Source organism: Humulus lupulus, chromosome 2 (genome assembly GCF_963169125.1).
Source record: "Humulus lupulus chromosome 2, drHumLupu1.1, whole genome shotgun sequence".
NCBI classification, from domain to species: Eukaryota; Viridiplantae; Streptophyta; class Magnoliopsida; order Rosales; family Cannabaceae; genus Humulus; species Humulus lupulus.
Genome location: NC_084794.1, coordinates 204,139,171 through 204,160,432, shown reverse-complemented (window position 1 = coordinate 204,160,432; position 21,262 = coordinate 204,139,171). Strand labels below are relative to the sequence as shown.

The 21,262-nt window shown below is 40.6% G+C and overlaps 1 protein-coding gene across 1 annotated transcript; it reads left to right on the top strand.

The window, feature by feature from the left end:
* Positions 1 to 8,037: 8,037 nt before the first annotated feature.
* LOC133815093 (uncharacterized) lies at positions 8,038 to 8,550 on the top strand. Its single transcript, XM_062247976.1, has 2 exons — positions 8,038 to 8,355; positions 8,443 to 8,550. Exons 1-2 carry the CDS (start codon positions 8,038 to 8,040, stop codon positions 8,548 to 8,550), a joined length of 426 nt encoding a protein of 141 aa, XP_062103960.1.
* The last annotated feature ends 12,712 nt before the right edge of the window (positions 8,551 to 21,262 follow it).

The window sequence follows — 21,262 nt, the reverse complement described above, 5'->3', positions numbered from 1 at the left end:
ATTGATGATCCTAGGTTGTTTAGATGAGTGTATCGATGATAGAAACATGTTTAGGAATGTATTTGAGGCTTAGATTTAAATTGAAAACTGTTGAATTGGTTGGATTTCGGAATTGGGAGAAAAATGGGTTTTAGAACCATAGAATTTCAACTCTTGATTTGAGACTTGGATTTAATGTTTATATGCTACGTAGATGGCGTATGTAGTACAGTATAAACTGATTTGGCGCAAGTTTTGCATCCCCTAGTGTTTTGGGATGTTTGTGGTCAAAATGGTTGAGAGATTGCAGAAATTTCTGGGATTTTTCGCAGTGGCGTTGCGGCTCAAGTTGATGAGCACCATGGCGCAAATGCATTTCATTTAGGCTATGAAGTTCTATCCAACTTTGTTAGCGCTGCAACCCTTTTGGGAGGGCTCCACAGCTCAAATACATTTTCTGGTTACAATTTTTCGGGTTTCGTATTTTGACCATAACTTTTGACCCCGATGTCGGATTTGGACGTTCTTTATATTTTTTGAAAGCTTGTAAAACGATATATAGTCCTAGAACCTAAGCCAATTTGATATGTTATTATTTTGGAGTCTTAATTATGAACTATCTTGGTATTAATCAATTTTGATCGTTTTTATTTAGGTTTGGCTAGAGACGGTTGAGCAGAATTAGACTTGGGTCGTTTTATCAAATAAATTGCTGGAATTCAAGTAAGAAGAGTAGAAGTTTGCATGTAGAGAGTATTTTTGGTATTCGTTCTTACTTATCAATTTATGCTTGACATTATTTATACTATGATAGTATGGTTAATTATATGTTGTGGTTTCGGTCATGATACATGTTTTGATATGTTCATGTATCGACTGTTATGAGCATGAGTGTTATTATGTCTTTATATTATGATTATTTAAGAGATGCTTGTATATGCATGTTGATTTAATTTGATTGTACGGACTCAAGGGGTTGTCACAGGGGCAGTGGGCCGTTGCAAGAGGGGTATTTTTGGATTATAATGAGATGCATATGTTGTATTGTATTACATTGAAATACTCATTATGATTATGATGTTAGGTTTTATGATTATATTGACTATCATGTGTTTATGAATTGGTTATATTTTGGGCTTAGGGGTTGTGTCCTATATAGCTATTCTTTTTGGGCCTTGGCTCACGGGTACTTTGCATGCAGGTAAAGAGAAAGGCAAGCAATCAGTTAGAGATTCATGGTGGTGTGAGTACATGTTATGGACAATGTAACTATGGGTCCACTGGATGTATTATGTTATGTTTTAATCAAGTACTTTGGTTGAAAAATAACTATGAGATTCCAGAGTCTCCATTTTCTTTTGAATAATATTGTTTTGAAGGATGTTTTACTTTCTTTTAAATCAAATAAAGTAAGCTTATCGTCTTTTGGGTCAAAGTAAGTATTTTTATGTCACGTCAATAACCCTCGGTAAGTTAGAGCATTACATTTAGTATCAGATATTTAAGGGTTTTATAAACTTTCTGTGAATCGTCCTAACATGTACACTCACCACCGAAGGCAAGCTCGACTCATTGCAATGTAAGTAGTGGAAAAAAAATCTTACCAACTTGCCTTATAGTGCATAATTTGGAACACACCTGCTTGTATGAGTTGTGGGTGAGTAGTTTTGGCCTGTTGCGAATTCCTATGTGGTTGTGGAACAAATTTTAGTTATGGAAGCTGTCTTTAATGTTTTGTTGGGTACGAAATGGAAGTATGTTTTTGGTTGAATTATGATTTATGACAATGTTTGAATTTTGTCAAGTGCTTAATGTTTTGATATGGATGAGGGATTGAGCTTTAGTTCGATTTTAATTTTGTTTGGAACTACCAATTAGATTGAAAAGATGGTACTAAGATAATGTTTTTATCTCGGGAGTAGTAAGGAAACATGCTTCCTAGGAGATCAGTGAGGATTAATGGTGGGGATAATGCTCCCAATGAAGATGTTCAACCACCTGCTGTTGAAAGAAATGTTAGGCTCGGTGGTCGTGTAGGAAGAGATAGAAGAGGTGGTCGCACAGGAAATTCCCCTCCACCTAATCCCCAAGAACGAGAGACCAGATTTGCCGCAATGGAAGAAACTATAAGACGACAAGAAGAAGAGTTGAGGCAATTATGAAAACAGCAAGTTGCTCAAGTGCTAGTAACATAGAATGTTCAGCTCAGCCTAAACCATTAGCAGTTTACCCCGAGGCGGTAGACCAATTGAAACCATTGTATGAAAGGTTCCAAAAACAACATGCTCCTGAATTCAATTCGAGCACATACCCTATAGTTGCTGAGGATTGGATGAGCATAATGAAGTCAATCCTGAATTTCATGAGAGTGACAGGGAATGACAGGGTGGCATGTGCTTCCCATATGTTCAAAAAAGACGCCAGATTAAGGTTGGAGATAGTTGAGCAAACAAGGGGCATTAATTTGATGACATGGGAAGACTTTTGTGATGTCTTCAACAAAAAATTCTACATTGAAGAAGTTAGAGCAACCAAGATGGATGAATTTATGACAGTGACACAAGGCAACATGACAATTGCAGAGTATTCTCAGAAGTTTGATAGGCAGGCCAAACTTGCTGCAGATTTATTCCCGAACAATAGTGTCAGAAAGGATCAGTTTATTCGAGGGTTGAAACCAATGATAGCACGAGATGTGGAAATAGTTTATGCTAGAGGAACTATTACTTATGCTCAAGCTCTTGATCGAGCACTTACTGATGAGAGAATGGAAGACAGAATCTTGAAAGATAATGCTGCCAGAATAGATGCTAAGAGGGATTCTACCAAAGGTAATCAAGATCAAAAAATGAAGAACAACAGAAGTACGGGGTCAGTAGTACCAGATAAAAAGGCCAAAGACAATAAGGGTGGAAGTGGTTCTCAAAATATTTACCTTGAATGTCCTACTTGTAAGAAGAGAAATTTTGGGGAATATCAAGCCAAGTGTGTCTACTAGTGCATTGAAGTAGGACACATCAAGAGAAATTGTCCACAACCAAAGCATGTTGCAACTAGGAATGAACCAAAGAAGATAGAAAGTCTAACTCCAGAATGTGTCTTCACCCTGACACACACACAGGCAGATGCAAGGACTTTAGTGGTCACAGGTTAGATCTCTATCGCTTGAATTAATTACAATGTCTTAATAGATTTTGGTGCCACTCATTCTTATGTTGCTGATAGAATAGTGGACAAGTTTGATTGGCAATGTGAATTATATGCGGTAGGATTTGAGACCATGTTACCAACTAAGGAGGTGGTAATATTTAGGAGGTGGCTCAAAGCCTTGCCGTTATGGGTAGATGGTAGGGAGTTATTTGTGGATTTGATATAACTTAAGGCGATGGATATTTACGTCATCCTTGGTATGGATTGGCTTGCAAAGTATGGCACTACTATTGATTGCAACAGTAAAATTGTAAGATTTACACCGGAGGGACAAGACCCATTTTTGTTCATAGGAGCCACAAATAGAACAAGAATACCGATTGTGACATCATTTAAAGCAAGGGAAATGTTACAAAATGGATATGTGGGGTTCCTTGCTAATGTGATTGACACAAACAAGGAGGTAATGCAAGATCCTACAGAAACAAGAACAGTCAGAGAACTCATGGATGTTTTTCGTGAAAAGTTACTAGGGTTACCACCTCATCAGGAGATCGAATTTACTATTGAAGTGGCACCAGAATCTCACGAGCACCATATAGAATGGCACCGAATGAATTGAAAGAATTGAAGATTCAACTGCAGGAATTGTTGGACATGGGATTCATAATACCGGGCCATTGGCCATGGGGAGCACTAGTTTTATTTGTGAAAAAGAAGGATGGATCAATGAGAATGTGTATAGATTATAGAGAAATTAACAAGATGACGATCAAGAACAAGTATCCTCTACCTCGAATTGATGACTTGTTTGATCAACTTCAAGGGAAAAGGGTGTTCTCAAAGATAGATCTACGTTTAGGGTATCACCAGTTAAGAATCAGAAAGGAGGACATACCAAAGATGGATTTCTATACTAGATACGGGCACTATGAATTCTTGGTGATGTCATTCGGGTTTACTAATGCTCCCGTCACATTTATGGACTTAATGAAGTGAGTGTTCAAGGATTTTCTGGATAAGTTATTCGTGATACTCATTGACGATATTCTTATATACTTGAGTTGGGAGGAAGAACATGGAGAGCATTTACTACTAACTCTTCAACGGTTAAGAGAACACAAGTTATATGCCAAATATAATAAATATGGGTTTGGCTGCCCCAGGTGACATTTTTGGGTCATATAGTAAGCAAGGATGGAGTTATGGTAGACCCAATAAAGATAGAAGCAGTAAAGAACTTGCCTAAAACGAAAAACGCGTCTGAAGTGAAAAGCTTTCAAGGATTGTCTTGTTACTATTGGTGGTTTGTGGAAGGTTTTTCTGAAATCGCGACACCATTGACTAAATTGACAAAGAAGAATATGAAGTTCTGCTGGGTAGACAAGTGTGAGACTAGTTTCCAGGAGTTGAAAGAGAAACTTATCTAAGCACCAGTGTCAAGCCTTCCTTCTGATAAGGAAAGATTTGTAGTGTATTGTTGTAACGACCCAAATTCACTAATAGGGCTTAAGGGCCTTGATTAGTGTGCCAGGAGGGCATGATGGGAATTATGTGTTATTTTTATAATTAAGATGCATGATTATGATTTTAAGCATGTTATATGACTATGTGAATTATGCTATGTGATAATTATGATACGCGATTCGTACCATGTGGGTGCGGTGATACCGATGTGATGCACGTGCCGAGACGGTCTTAGAAGACTAGATAATGGTAACTGGTGATTTGGTAACTTGTGTGGCTGTTAGTAACCTTAGAGAGTAACAAGTTTTATTGGGAAAGTGGTAGAATTGTAAAGCTAGGAAAAGGACAAGTAAGCCCTTGAGGTCTAGTTAGTAAGGGATATTAATGGAGGGTTAAATTGGTCTTTTGGTTGTGTATAGGTGAGTTTGAGCTGAAGAAAAACACAAGTACGTATAACACTTGGGAAAATAGGTTTATGTTGAATTGTGGAGACCTAGAATTAGACCAAAAGGGAGATAGAAAGGGGAAGCAGAATTTTAAACTCTTGGAAGGAGAATCAAGGGGTGTTTGAAGTTATCAACCAAGCTTAGGCCAAGAAAACTCAGAGGTAAGGATTTAGCTAGAACATGTTTAAGTTTCAAGTCTGAATTTTTAGATGATGAATGTGAATTGAAGCAAGTTGGTGGCTGGTTTTGTATGAATTCAGAATTGGGTAATCAAAGGGAAAGGAGGTTTGAAGCTAGAGGTTGGACTCACCATTCAAGGTAAGGTTTCTGAGTAATTGCTAAGCTTATCTTTGTTAAGGATTAGGGGATTTGGAGTGTGGTTTGGGTTTGGGTTCAAGTTGTTTTTAATTTTCTGGTTTGAGTTACTAAGCATGAAACTCAAGAGTGAATTTTGGGAATAATTGTGTGAATGAGCTTGAGCATGTTGTTTCTAGGTTGATGTGAGGTCTATTAGGGATTTAGAGTTGGTTTTGAGACTTAGGAAGGAGTTTGGGGTGATTTGGAGTGAGTTGGGTTCGAGAAAAACGCGAAAGAAAACCCAGAATTCTGGGCTCGCGAAGGCGCGCCGCGGCGCAAGGCTGCCTTTGGGCGAAATTGGGCCTCTGACTTGCTGGGCGCCGCAGCGCACCAGGGCTGCGCCGCGGCTCAAGGCCAATTTCAGGACATGAATTTTTCCAATTTTAGGCCTTTGCTCCGAGGGTTCGGGGGATGTCTTCGGTGTATTGTTTTAGGATTTTGGGGGTTCCGAGAGTGTGGGTTTGGTTCCGGGGAGGTAGCCTTGGATTGATTAGTGACAAAGAATATTTTATTTGTGTTGTGATTAGGACTTTGGAGAGGCTCGAGGTAGAGGACCGTGCTCGCGGCTTCGTGGCATCGAAAACCAGTGAATTCAAAGGTAAGAAAACTGCACCCGGATTTATGATTGTAATGGGACTAGGTGCTCCCGAGAGTTACATCATGTCAAAGTTGGTATTACGCCAAGGGACATGTAAAAGCGGTCTAAGGGTACCGTACATGATTTTAGCGCACGGGGCGCGAATTGGCCACTAGGAGCCAGAAACAACAGGATAACAGAGGGAGCAGCCTGTGAGCGCTAGCCCTGGTTATCGTTTGTGACTTGTGTGCTATGTACTAAAATGCCTAGTATGTGAAATACTTGATTATACCGAATGGTGATATATCTGAGTTTATGTGATATAATATGAGTAATTGACTTATCTGTTAGTAGTTTATGCTCTGTCGTTGTTGTGTTTTCTTGTTGGGCCTTGGCTCATGGGTGCTACGTGGTGCAGGTAAAGGCAAGGGCAAGCTGGACCAAGCCTGAGGTGGAGAGCTCCGAGGTGATATGTACATAGCCAGCTGTTCGATCACCATGGTCGAGGAGTGAGTCAGGACAGGGTTTACCTAACTGCTCGTTTTGCCTTAGTATGGCTGGTTAATGAATTTAAACTTTGTAACTGTTGTAAATAGCCTTTAAACTGGTATTTTTGGGATCCCGTGTAAGCAAACAATGTTTAGCAATGAAAATGTAACTTTTGAGACCAAAACGTTTTTAGCCCTAGCTCCTTTACAATTTTAGTATCACGATTTTATTTAAATGACTTGACTAGCAAGTCTGGCACTTAATAAACACACAGTGTATCGGTCCTGGCTATCTAGGGTGTTACAATTGTGATGCATCAAAAATGGGATTAGGATGCGTCCTGATGCAAGATGGGTAGGTAATAGCATATGCATCTCGATAGCTAAAGGATTATGAAAAATGATATCCCACTCGTGACTTGGAGTTGGTGGCGGTGGTGTTTTCCTTGAAGATTTGGAGGCACTACCTTTATGGTGAGAGATACGAGATCTATACGGATCATAAGAGTCTCAAGTACTACTTTATGCAGGAAATATTTTAATATGAGACAAAGACGCTGATTAGAGTTGGTAAAAGACTGACTATGATATCTTGTATCATCCGGAGATGGTGAATGTAGTGGCAGATGCCTTGAGTCGCCGAGGTCCTAGAAAAGTGTCTGAATTGAGACAGGTTACACCCATGTCAATGGAGGAAATAAAGTGGACTCGTATAGAGTTAATAAATGGCTAATTGGCCAATATAACTTTACAATACACACTTTTGGAAAGGATTAAAGAACAACAAGATGATGATCCACAGTTGTTGAAACACAAACAAGAGGTTCATAACGGGAACAATGCTCAATTTTTTATTCCTGAGAACGGTATACTAAGATACCATAATAGGTTCTGCATCCTGCTAATGAAGAGCTGAAGAAGGAGATTCTTGAGGAAGCTTACACCAAACCTTACTCGCTGTACCCAGGTACGTCCAAAATGTATCAGGATTTAAAGACTTTGTGGCTAGATGTGTTTTCTTGTTAGCAAATGAAGACAAAACATCAACGATTGGCCAGGTTGTTACAATAATTGTCCATTCCAAAATGGAAATGGGAAGATATAGCAATGGATTTTATGGTGGGATTGTCGACGACACAAAACAACATGATTCAAATTGGGTGATTGCAGATAGATACACAAAGTCAGTGCCCTTTCTACCTGTTAGAACAATGTATATAGCTGACCAGTATGCCCAATTGTATGTACAAGAAATGGTTAGACTTCATGGGGGTACAAAAGTCTATAGTGTCGAACAGAGACCCAACTTGTAAGTGAAGTTTTGGGGAATATGGGTACCAAATTAAAATTTAGTAATGCTCTTCATTCACAGACAGACGGAGAGAGCGAAAGAATGATTCAAATTCTAAAAGATATGCTGAGAGCATGTGTCTTAGATTTTAGTGGATAGTGGAGTAAGTATCTCCCATTGATCGAGCTCTCCTACAACAACAGTTATCAGGCGACTATTGGAGTAGCACCGTATGAGATGTTATATGGTCGCAAGTGTAGATCGCTAATACATTGGGATGAGATGGGAGAAAGTATGTTTCTTGTCCCTGAATCAGTTCAGGAAGCAAATGAAGTTATTGCTCGGATTAGAGCACAGAGGATTACATCTCAAGATCGACACAAAAGCTATGCAAATCCCAAGAGAAAGGATATAGAGTTTTCAATTGGTGAATACATCTTCCTTAGAGTATCACCAATGAAAGGAGTTAGAAGATTTGGAAAGAAAGGGAAGTTAATTCCCAAATTTGTAGGCCTGTTTGAGATTCTAGAAAGAATTGGGCAAGTGGCTTATCGGTTATCATTGCCACCAACACTATCAAGAGTGCACAATGTATTTCACGTATGTGTGTTGAGAAAATATATGTCACATTCGTCTCATGTGCTTAGCTATGAGACCTTAACTTTATAGAAAGATCTTTCATAAAAGGAAAAGTCAGTACAGATATTGGATAAGAAGGACAAGGTGTTGAGAAACAAGAAAATTCCATTGGTTAAGATTCTATGGAAGAACACTGCGGTGGAAGAAGTGACTTGAGAATTGGGGTCGGACATGAGACAGAACTATCCAGAATTGTTCATGTAAATTTTGAGGACGAAATTCTTTTAAGGGGGGATAGTTGTAATATCTGCTTTCTTAAAGAAAGGTGAATTGGGCTGACCAAGGGTCTATTGGTCATTTTGTGAACTATGTGATTTCATATGTGAATGGTTATATGAATTATATATATGTTAAGACCCGTCAGTTGTGAGAACGGGCATTTATGTGATTTATATGTTTTATGCATTTTATTTATTTTTGACAATAGTGGATTCTTTCAAGCAATAATAGCGGAATGTCACAAAGGGAAACATTCGACTTGGGTCGAGTATGAATTATTATTTGAGGTAATGAGTAATCTTGGTATGATTGCCAAATTACCCTTGATGATGACTAAGTGGGTAAATAGATGGGAGGGGCATTTTAGTCATTTGGTGAATGGATAGAAAATAAGACCATTAGCTTTCCCCTTTCATTTTTAGCATATGTTCTTCTTCTCCTCATATTCTCTCTAGAATTCTCTTTAGCAAGCTCTTGATTTCCTCTAAGATACCAAGGGAAATTCGAGATTCTTAAAGGGTTATGTTGTTGCCAATCACATCACCATCATCTAGGATTCAAATCTCTGAGAAAGGTAAGTGAATTTATACTTTTGTTCTTCATGTGTTCTTGATGAAAATTTGTGGGTTTTGGTTTATTTTCATAATTTGATGATCCTATTTTTCTAGATGAGTGTATTGATGATAGAATCATCTTTAGGAATGTATTTGAGGCTTAGATTTAAACTGAAAAACTATTGAATTTGTTGGATTTAAGAATTGGGGGGAAATGGATTTTAGAACCCTAGAATTGCAATTCTTCATTTGAGACTTGGATTTGATGTTTAGATGCTACCTAGATGATCTAGTAGTGCTATATAAAATGATTTGGTGCAAAGTTTTGAGCCCCCTAGTGTTTTGAGATGTTTGCAGTCGAAATGGTTGAGAAATCGCAGAAATTTCTGGGATTTTTCGCAGTGGTGCCACAGCTCAAGTGGATGAGCGTCGTGGCCTAAATGCATTTCATTTAGGCTATGAAATGCTTTCTAACTTCGGTAGCGCTGCGACCCTTTTGGGAAGGCGTCGTGGCTCAAATACATTTTCTGGTTACAATTTTTCAGGTTTTGTATTTTGACCATAACTTTTGGCCTCGATGTTAGATTTGGAAGTTCTTTATATGGTTGGAAAGCTTGTGAAAGGATATACAGTCCAGGATGTCGTCGATGAAGACAATCACAAACTTGTCCAAGTAGTATTTGAACACCCTATTCATCAGATCCATGAATGTTTTTGGGGCATTGGTCAGTCTAAACGACATGACCAAAAACTCATAATATCCATATCTCGTGCTAAAGGTCATCTTCGGAATATCATCTACTTTGATCCTCATCTGGTGATAACCATATCGAAGATCAATTTTGAGAATACTGTCCTACTCTGCAATTGGTCAAACAGGTCATCAATCATTGGCAGTGGGTACTTATTCTTGATAGTCAGCTTGTTCAACTCTCTGTAGTCGATACACATTTTCGATGTCCCACCTTTCTTCTTAACAAACAACACCAGTGCACCCCACGATGATAAGTTGGGTCTAATGAATCCCAAATCCAGTAACTCTTGTAATTTTACCTTCAACTCCTTCAACTCTACCGGAGCCATTCTGTATGGTGCTATGGATACCAGTTCTGTCCCTAGTGCCAACTCTATGACAAACTCAATCTCTCGATGTGGCGGTAACCCTGGTAGATCCTCTGGAAACACATTTAAAAACTCACATACCAATCTGATCTCTACCGAACTAGTAGGCACTTCCATGGTGGTATCCACTACGCTCACTAGGAATCCTATGCAACTTCCTTGGAATAGGTGTCTAGCCTTCAGTGTTGAGATCATAGGAATGCGAGGCTCGTTCACAGTGCCCACAAGCACAAATGGGTCCTCTCCATCGGGCTCAAAGGTCACAATCCTCGTTTTACAATTTATGGTTTCCCCATACTTGGCTAACCAATCCATGCCCAGAATCATATCAAAATCCTCCATAGCTAACTCAATCAGGTCTACTAACAACTCTTTACTTTCCACTTCTGCTGGCAAGGATCTAAACCATCTCCTAGAAACTACTAATTCCCAGTAGGAAATAAGGTCATAGACCCCACAACATAGAAATCACATGGCCTACACAGTCTATCAATCATTATACTAGAAACAAAATAATGTGCCACACAAGAATTAATCAATACAGTGTAAGTAGAGCCAATGCTAGAAATTTGACCTGTCATTACTTAGGGACTAGCCTGATCTGCTGACTGGGTCAGTGTGACCACTCGGGCTGAAGTCAAACTATCACCTTTCTTTTGTTCCTCTTTCTTCAGTTTAGGGAAATCTCATTGAAAATTTCCCACTTCCCCGCAAAGGAAGCATGCCTTAGCACGACATTCTCACAAATGGTGTCTCATGCATCTGGCGCATACTTGATAACTTCTCCAGGCCTCGTTGCCATCCTGGCATCCACCCTGAGTTACCTGACCCCTCCTGTCAAGATCAGGAGTAGTAGACGTGTCAGGGGTCTTCCTCTTTTGGTCACTAGGGCCTCCGCCCCTACCAGATTAATTAAATCGAGGTATCATCCTCTTAGCATCACGTCTTGTGATTCTCTCACACAAAACCCTATCTTGTGCGCCCTCAGCAGTAAGAGCCTTCTAAAAAACATGAGCATATGTAGTAACTACAGCTGTTGAGGTGATCCTAACATCTTGTGCTATCATGGGGTTCAATCCCCGAACAAACCTGTCTCTCTTGGCAACATCGGTTGGCACCAAGTCAAAAGAAAACTTGGCCAACCTGTCAAACTTCAGGGCATACTCAGTCACAGTCATATTGCCCTGAACAAATCTGGTAAACTCATTTGCCTTCGCAATTTGAACTGCATCATTGTAATATTTTTCATTGAACAAATCCCAGAATTCATCCCAACTTAATACAGCCATGTTCCAGATCTGAGATACAACCTCCCACTAGATACAGGCATCCTCCCAAAACATGTACGCGCCACAGGCCACTCTCTCATTACCTACCACCCTCCAAAAGTCAAAGATGGAGGTGATCATACTCATCCACTACTCAGCTCGTAGTGGTTTTGGCCCTCCCTCAAAAGTAGGAGGGTGTTGCTTCCTGAACCACTCATAAGAAGGCTCCCATCTATTCTGAACTTCTGGCTGTCCCGGAACTAGTACCACCGCAGGTGGCAGAACTAGTGAAGTGTTCCCTAATGGAACCTATTGTCTTAGAAGTCTACTCTCATCCTTATGTCTCTGTAATCTGACTTGCATTTCAGCAAACATTTGCTGCAAGTTATCAGAAGCTGGCAGAGGGTACTAACCCTGGATATCATCTCTAGCATGGATTTCATCGCCTACTATTCTGTTTGATCACCTTGGAGGCATAACACTCCAAGTATATCTTCAATCAACGACTTGGCTCATTAGGATATGATAACAGATTCCAGAATTGCCCCACGTTCCTCAATTGAACCAATAAGCAACACTCATAATCATAATGTTAATTGACATTTCACATGCATGAACAACGTTAACAAGCATTCATTCTCATATTCACCTAACAGTCAAGGGCCATGCCCTATCAGTATAGCTCATGCTCTCTAAACAAGCATGCATATAAGGCATATATACTTCATTAAATCCATTAAGCACATAATGACATCATTAGTTACCATGGAGAGTGTACATGCCCAGCCAATCTTCAGGAACTAATAAACCTTGGCAGGTCTAGTACTAAGTTGTAATGCCCTACTATTCCATGACTGCTACACCATGTGTTAAAAATAGTGCGTAACTCGTTAAGCGAGTCATTTGGACTTAAAAGTGTAATTAAGGTTAAACAACAGTTTAGGTATTAAAATTTTTGGTCAATAAGATGAAATTTTCATTAAAAGGGTTGAATAATTACAAAGGATCCCAAAAGTTTCAAAATAAAATACAAGTTCATCAAAATTATAGACTTAGCCGACCTAAGCAACAAATTTCAACTAATGACCCCTGTTCCTCAAAATATCTGGACCGTGGCACCGCCCCTACAACTCTCCAACTCATGGCTAGTCCAGTTTTCCATTGCCCTTACCTTCACTATAAAGCACCTGTGAGCCAAGGCTAAGCTAGAAAACCTAAACAAATCAAATAGATATTCATATAAACATTAACAAGTATTACATACTTTATAATCACAACATGTTCACAAGGTTTTCCAATCAGTATACGACTCACGCCAAGTAGATGGATATCGCACCCCTGTAATGGCCCCGCCACTATGGCATACATTATGCATGTAATGTTGATCATGGCCTCATGACCGAGAGATCATGATCATAATCAATCAGTACAAACAGTTATAACAACATTGGTTTATACAAAATACATTTAACTTTAAACAGATTCATGGAACGGTCATCCCCGTGCCCTGTAATTGGAGAACATGCCCTACACTCGGTGCACGTGTTGGTTTTCTTACCTCAAGTCATGAGTGATAAGGTAATGTGATCGCGAGCACGATCCTTTCCTCTCGAGCCTTGCGGTACCCCCTAGTCACAACATAACAACAAATAACTATAAAGAAATGAACCAACAATGCTTCTAAACCAAGTCCTAGCCTCCAAGACCTTGAATTATACTAAACCAGGTAGTAGAGCCATTCCTGAGCCCTCAGGTTTGGGTTCTCGTAATCCAAAATACAATTTCCCACTTTTTCCATATTTGAGTTGCAGCTCACCCCTAAAAGGGTTGCGACGCTCAACTAGGAAAAAAGCCCCATGCCTGAAATCCATGCACATGCACTGTGATGCAGCCCGTCAAGCGCCATGATGCTCATTCAGTTTGAGGCACCTCCTGCCCCGCTCAGTTCATGTGGGGCGCGGCTCTCCCAAGAACAGCACCGCAGCGCGACCCTGCGAATCCAAAATTTCTGGGTTTTTCCTTGGGTTTTTTCCGAACCCAATCTCATCCTAACGTATCCAAACTTACTCCAATCCTAAAAACAGCCATTTATACATATATTATACCTCAAATACAATAAAACAACCTAATAACACCCAAGAACTCAAAAATCATCACTTGAGCTTCAAGCTCAAGAACACACTAAAAAACACAAGAAAACTCACCGAATCAGGAGAAATTTCTTACCTCAATTTGATAAATCTGAACCCCTAGTTGCACTCCTTTACTTCCCAGCCCTAAAATATCCTTCAAGCTTTAAATCAAAAGTATTCCTTCCAAATCCTCAAAGAACACACTCACAGACCCAAGAGAGAAAGAGAAAACGAGGGGGAGAGAGAAAAAAAGAGAAAGAACCTATTCTTTTGTGTTTTGGTTTGTTCTAAAAGCTTCCCCTTGACACACTAAACCTATCCCATGGCTGAGAAATTACCAAAATGCCCCTGCTCAATAACTCACTCTATAAAGCCAACAAGGGCAAAATAGTCATTTTCCATAACTTCTCATTATCCATAAATTTTACGATCTATTCCCAATTAGATCCACTTAATCCCAAATAATCACCAATTTAATTCTCATTACCCAATAAACCCCGGTAGTTTACCAAATTACCAAAATACCCCTAGGCGTAACCCGAGCTGGGTATTTAACCATGTTGTGACTTTTCCGCTAAATTGCTCGCTAGGATCGCCTCATGTTGAATATCTCAAATATACCCACATAATAATGTTGTCCCACTCATAAAGCATATATAACTACAGATACACCCTCAGCGGGTCAAAATTATGAAAATGCCCTATTTAACATAAACGAACCCACAGGCATATTCAATACACTTAAACATGCATAAGTTGTCATATCATGATCTAAGTCATATATTTCACATATATAGTCAAAATTAAATCATATTAACTCATAAACATCTGATTATGCCTTCCTGGTACACTAATCAAGACACTAAGATTTATTAGCAAATTTGGGACATTACACCGCATTGCCATGAGCTTGGCAATGTCATCGGCATCTCACGTTTGACGTGCAGTAATTGTGAACTAGTTTATGTCAGCTGTAATGCCCCGAATTCTCTAATGTGGTTTAATGGCGGGATTAGTAGGCCGGGAGGGCCATACTTGCTTAATTATGCCATTAATTGATAGAATGCGTGTATATGTGAATTATATTATAATATGATGTTAAATGCATGCATGTGGGTCCACATTTTAATTACAGGGGTGTGATGGTAATTTGGCTCATTGAAGGTATAATTGTATATTTGTATGCATGTCGATGATATGTGTTGAGACCACATTATAATGTGGGTTTGTTCGAGTTATTCGGCATGAGACGATCTTGGAATATTGATTAGCGGTCTAGTCATAACAGGTTTAAGTTCGGGGCTCTGGATGAGTCTCGGGGTGATTTTAATGATTAGAGCGTTACCGGAAATTAAGTGGTAACGGGATATGAATTATTGGTGTTTGAGATTATCGAGAATAGCGGGAATTGGAGAGCGTTAATTATGATTAACGAGATAGGTGGAAAATACCAAATTTGCCCTTGGGAGCCTTTAGAAACCTTTATTAGACCTAGGGGTATTTTGGTCTTTTTACACCTAGGATAGATATAACCATTTTTTAGCTGAGAAAGAGGTAGAAAACAGAGTAACTTGGAGAGCTTTCCCGTACCTTCTTTCTCCTTCACTTTCTTTGTGATTTTTGAACCATTCTTGAGGATTCAAGCTTGGGAAGTAAGCCTTGGGAGTTTTGGAGTGTGTTCCTCCTTTGAAGAGCATCATAAGCTGAGCTTTGGGTAAGTTTCTAACCATTGAATTCCCTGGTTTGCCCTGTTTTAGTTCTATTTTGCAGTTGTGATTTCTAGGTTGAGATCTTGGTTTTGTTGGGAGTTTTGGCTAGGTTTCATATGGTTGTGATGTTTGGGGTATGTTGGGATGGTTTTTGGGTTCATTTGGCACCAAAAATGGGATTTGGAAAATTGGAATCAGGTTAGAATCGAAGGAGATGAAGAAGGAGGTTTCAGGGGGCATTTGGTCTGGAGGGCGCTACAGCGCTACACAGGGGTCTTGAACACAGGGTCGAATGGAGATTAGATCTAATCGATAGCAGCATTGAATGACTCTAAGGCATTAACGTTGGACCGACCCTAAGGTCGATGAACCTTATAAGCGCTTGGCTAGTCTAACATTGGTTACTCAGAGTCAGGGCCTAAGGCCTAGGTGACTGTTTGTCACAGGGCTAGGGGACGATGTTCAAGGTTTATGACTCTATGGTCATGAGGAAGGTTATGTTGGTGACTAGTCACCATGTACCTATCCTGTTTAAGCTAGTGAAAGGTTCACTTATCTGTAAAGCCCAGTGACCCTATCTTCACATGGCTTAAGGGAGCTGTACCCCCATTAGTGACTTTTGCGACTGTCACCTATCTATTTTGGACTGATAGTCCTGAATGATTATTATGATCATTGTTGATATTATATCATGCTATATTATATTTTCGTGTTGGGCCTTGTCTCATGGGTGCTATGTGGTGCAGGTAAAAGGAAAGAAAAGTTCACCCAGCCTTGAGTTGAGAGCTTAGGTGGTGATGTGTACATATGTGGCCGCTTGACCACCACAGCCAAGGAGTTCTCAGAGGAACTAGGGGGTTTACCCTATTTTTGCCGCTTAGGTCGGCGGGGTTGTAAATTTGAAACAGTAGTGACCATTTTGTATTATAAATAACTTGTAAATGTTTTGATGAGCTCATGAACAGTTTATAAACTTAATAAAGTATATCCTTTCCTTTTTATTGGTTTTCTACCTTAGCCTGTTAGTAACACTTAGAAGCACATTTTTAACCAAAGGACTCGGGTAGCGAGTCAAATTTCCGGTTCATCATTCACCGTAACTATTCTGGGGTAGCCAGGGCATTACAACTTGGTATCAGAGCGTGCCAAGGTTAGGGTTCCTGTAGACTGGCTGGGCATGTACACACATCACTAAAGTCAAGCTCAACTCATGGTTTGGTAACTATTTATGTAGTTATATGTATAACTGCTTAAATATAGTATATATGCTTTACCTGTGTGCATGAGACACCATGTTAAACCTGTGCCCTGAAATATTATATCCTCAGCAAATGTGTGCTAATTAGTACTGAGATTGCTGGAACATACTTAATAGTATTTTTTATTGTGAAATGTTATGTGATACATGTTGAGTGCTAAATGCTATAAACATGTATCTGTTTGTATAATTGTATGACTGTGGAATGTGATAATTGTCTGCTTGTTCTTGGACCGTAAGGCGGCAAGAGGTTTAGTTATTACCACCTGACTGGTCATATTGATCATTATTTCAGCAAGGTGTCAGATAAGAATGAATCCAGGGTAGACAGATACTTCAGCTGGCCAGAGTGATCAGGGCCAGAATAATAATAACAGTCAGTGTCAGGAGAATGACCAATCACAGATTCCACAGCCAGCTCCTGTTAACTGGCAGCAGATAATCAGTGATCTGCAGGTGCAGTGTTAAGACAGGGAGAGGAGCTTCATCTCCTGAAATAACAGCAAGCGTCTGCAGTGGCCAGTGTATCAGAGGCACTTCCTGTGTTGGTGCCAGCAACAAAGCATCTAACTGAGGTTGGAAATAAATGGGAATCTCTCTATGAAAGGTTCAGGAAGCAACAACCTCCTATATTTGAGGGCAGTACGGATCCTGCCAAGGCAGAACAATGGATGAGTAAGATTACCACTATCCTTGACTTCATGAGGGTATTTGGTAATGAGAGGGTGGCCTGTGCCACTTATATATTTCGAGAGGATGCCCGGATTTGGGGGGAAGTGATTACCAGACCAAGAATGTTAATGCCCTAAGTTGGGAAGAGTTTCAAACTCTATTCAACAAGAAATATTACAATGATGCCATCAGGGTAGCTAAAGCTAAGGAATTTATTAGGCTACTCCAGGGAAATTTGTTAGTCACCGAGTATGCCTTAAAGTTTAATCGTTTGGCAAAGTTTGCCATGGAGCTGGTGCCCACTGATGGGACCAGGAGAGAGAGATTCCTTCAGGAGCTACAGCCCAGATTAGCCCATGATGTATGTATCACCACTGTGGCTGGGGTTACTACCTATGCACAGGTGGTTGAGAAGGCACTCACAACTGAGAGTGCAGAGAACAAGATCTGGCGAGACAGTGCAGCCAGGAAGGAGTTCAGGAGGACAGTTCCTCCATTTGTTGGCTCTAGTAGGGGTGTAGGCCCCAGTGATCAAAAGAGGAAGGTTCCTGACACATTCCCTGTTCCAGGTCCTGATAGGTGGCCCCGTGGTATTTCTATGGGTCGTTCAGGTGGTAGTGAAGCCTGGAAGTCTTATCCTGAGTGCCCTAGATGCAAGAGGCATCATTTGGGAGAGTGTAGGGCAAGGGCTCGCTTCTCATGTGGAGCAGTGGGTCATCTTAAAAAAGATTGCCCTAAGGCAAGAAAAGAAGAACCCAGGAAAACGGACAGCTCAGCCCCAGCTCGAGTGTTCGCATTGACTCAAGCAGAAGCTGAGGCTTCTCCCTCAGTTGTTACAGGTCAGCTTCTTAGTGATGGAACCCCTTATAATGTACTGATTGATTCTGGTGCTACACATTCTTTTGTTGTCAGTAGTATTATTGATAGATTGTGTAGAACCTGTGATTTTTATGCTCTGGGGTTTGGAACTTTGTTACCCACTAGAGAATTAATGGTATCCAAGAGATGGGTCAGATCTTTGCCAGTGATAGTGGAGGGTAGAGAGTTATCAGTGGACTTGATAGAGTTGGTTATGGCTGACTTCGATATGATATTGGGTATGGATTGGTTGGCAAAGTATGGGGCAACCATTGATTGCAGAAGGAAAATGGTCTCCTTTGAGCCTGAAGGTGAGGATCCTTTTGTGTTTGTTGGTGTTGTGCATGGACCTCGTATCCCTATGATTTCAGTGTTGCGGGCTAGGGATTTATTGTAAGGAGGTTGCATTGGATTCTTAGCCAGTGTGGTTGATACCATTCAGGTCATGCCAGTGAGACCAGAAGAGACCAGACTTGTTTGTGAATTTCTGGATGTGTTTCTAGAAGATTTGCCAGGGTTACCACCGCACAGAGAAATTGAGTTCGTTATAGAACTGGCACCAGGGACGGAGCCATGTCTAGAACACCTTACAGAATGGCCCAAGCTGAGTTGAAAGAATTAAAGTATAGTTGCAAGAACTGTTAGATTTGGGTTTTATCAGATCTAGCTTTTCACCTTGGGGTGCGCCAGTTCTGTTTGTAAAGAAGAAGGATGGTTCTCTGAGAATGTGTATTGATTACAGAGAACTAAATAAGTTGACAATTAAGAACAAGTATCATTTGCCAAGGATAGATGATCTGTTCGATCAGTTGCAAGGTAAGAAGGTATTCTCAAAGATTGACCTCCGTTCTGGTTATCATCAGTTGAGGGCCAAGGTGGGAGATATACCGAAGACTGCTTTTCGTACCAGGTATGGGCACTACGAGTTTTAATTTATGTCTTTTGGATTGACTAATGGCCCTGCTGCTTTTATGGATCTAATGAACAGAGTGTTAAAGGATTATTTAGACCAGTTTGTGATCATCTTCATCGATGATATTCTGGTATATTCTTAGTCTGAGTCAGAGTATGAGCAGCATCTGAGGTTAGTTCTACAGAGACTGAGAGAACACAGACTGTTTGCTAAGTTCAAGAAATGTGAGTTCTGATTATCTCAGGTATCCTTTCTTGGGCACATTGTCAGCAAGGAGGGGATTAAAGTAAATCCAGCGAAGATCGAAGTGGTCAGAGATTGGCCAAGGCCAAAGAATGCTTCTGAGGTTAGAAGTTTCCTTGGGTTGGCAGGCTATTATAGGCGTTTCGTGGAAGGATTCTCAAAGATAGCTACTGCATTGACTGAGTTGACACGCAAGAGCCAGAAATTTGTGTGGTCAGATAAATGTGAGAACAGCTTCCAGGAACTGAAGCAGAGGTTGATTACAGCTCCGATTCTAAGTCTTCCAACAGATCAGGAAAAGTTTGTGATCTATTGCAATGCTTCTCATCAGGGTTTGGGTTGTGTTCTAATGCAATCAGAGAAGGTAATTGCTTATGTTTCACGTCAGTTGAAGGAGTATGAAAAGGGATATCCCACTCATGATTTAGAGTTGGTGATGGTGGTCTTTGCTTTAAAGATATGGAGACATTATCGCTATGGAGAGAAATGTGAGATTTATATAGAACACAAGAGCCTGAAGTACTTCTTCACCCAGAAAGACTTGAATATGAGACAAAGGCGTTGGCTGGAATTAGTAAAAGATTATGACTGTGAGATTTTCTATCATCCAGGAAAGGCCAATGTGGTAGCTGATGCTTTAAGCCGGAAGGGTCCGGGACAGATTCATGGTATGAGGATGATAGCCAGAGAGTTAGCAGATGATATGACCAGAGCTAGTATAGAGTTGCTAGTGGGCCAGTTAGCTAATATTAGGCTATAGTCTACGCTGTTATAGAGGATTAAGGAGGGTCAGTTGAGTGATCCACAGCTGATCAAGATTAGAGAGGATGTTCTGGTCGGAGCATCTAGAGATTATACAGTGTCTGAGTTAGGCTTGCTGAGATATAAGGGGCGGATATGTGTTCAATTAGACACTACTTTGAGACGAGAGATTCTGGATGAATCTCATACTACACCTTACTCTTTGCATCCAGGCACCACGAAGATGTATCAGGATGTGAGATCGCTATATTGGTGGCCGGGGATGAAGAGGGATATAGTGGAATATGTGGCTAAGTGCTTGACTTGTCAACAGGTTAAGGCTGAGCATCAGAGGCCGGCAGGGTTATTGCAGCCTCTGGATATTCCAGAGTGGAAGTGGGAAGACATCACGATGGATTTCGTGGTGGGCTTACCCAGGACTGTTGGTCAGCATGATTCTATTTGGGTGATAGTGGATCGCTACACCAAGTCAGCTCACTTTCTGCCAGTGAGGACTACGTATACAGTTGACCAGTATGCAGATCTCTATGTGAGAAAGATCTTGCGCCTCCATGGAGCACCTAGGTCGATCGTGTCAGATCGAGACCCTACTTTTACTTCCAAGTTTTGGGGGAGTTTGTAGAAGGCCATGGGGACATAATTGAAGTTCAGTACTGCTTATCATCCTCAGATAGATGGGCAATCTGAGAGGACGATCTACATATTAGAAGACATGCTGAGAGCATGTGTACTGGACTTTGGTGGATCTTGGAGTAAGTATCTGCCTTTGATAGAGTTCTCCTACAAGAATAGTTATCAGTCTACCATTGGAGTTGCTCCTTATGAGATGCTGTATGGTAGGAAATGCAGATCTCCCATTCATTGGGATGAGACGGGTGAAAGGAGATACTTAGGTCCTAAGGCAGTTCAGAGGACCAGTGAGGCTATTGAGAAGATTAGAGCTCGGATGCTTACTTCTCAGAGTAGACAGAAGAGTTATGCAGATCCCAAGTGTAGGAACGTGGAGTTCCAAGTGGGAGACTATGTCTTCCTTAGAGTCTCGCCATGGAAAGGGGTGAGAAGGTTTGGGAAGAAAGGCAAGCTGAGCCCTAGATTTGTAGGTCCATTTGAGATCCTGGAGAGGGTTGGTCAAGTGGCTTACAGATTAGCTTTGCCTCC

What these genes read in the sequence shown, in the direction of transcription:
- LOC133815093 (XM_062247976.1), top strand. Translation starts at nt 8,038, where the DNA reads ATGGGAGAAAGTATGTTTCTTGTCCCTGAATCAGTTCAGGAAGCAAAT. An exon ending in GAGTGCACAATGTATTTCAC is followed by an intron (nt 8,356 to 8,442) that starts GTATGTGTGTTG and finishes CTTTCATAAAAG; the next exon opens with GAAAAGTCAGTACAGATATT.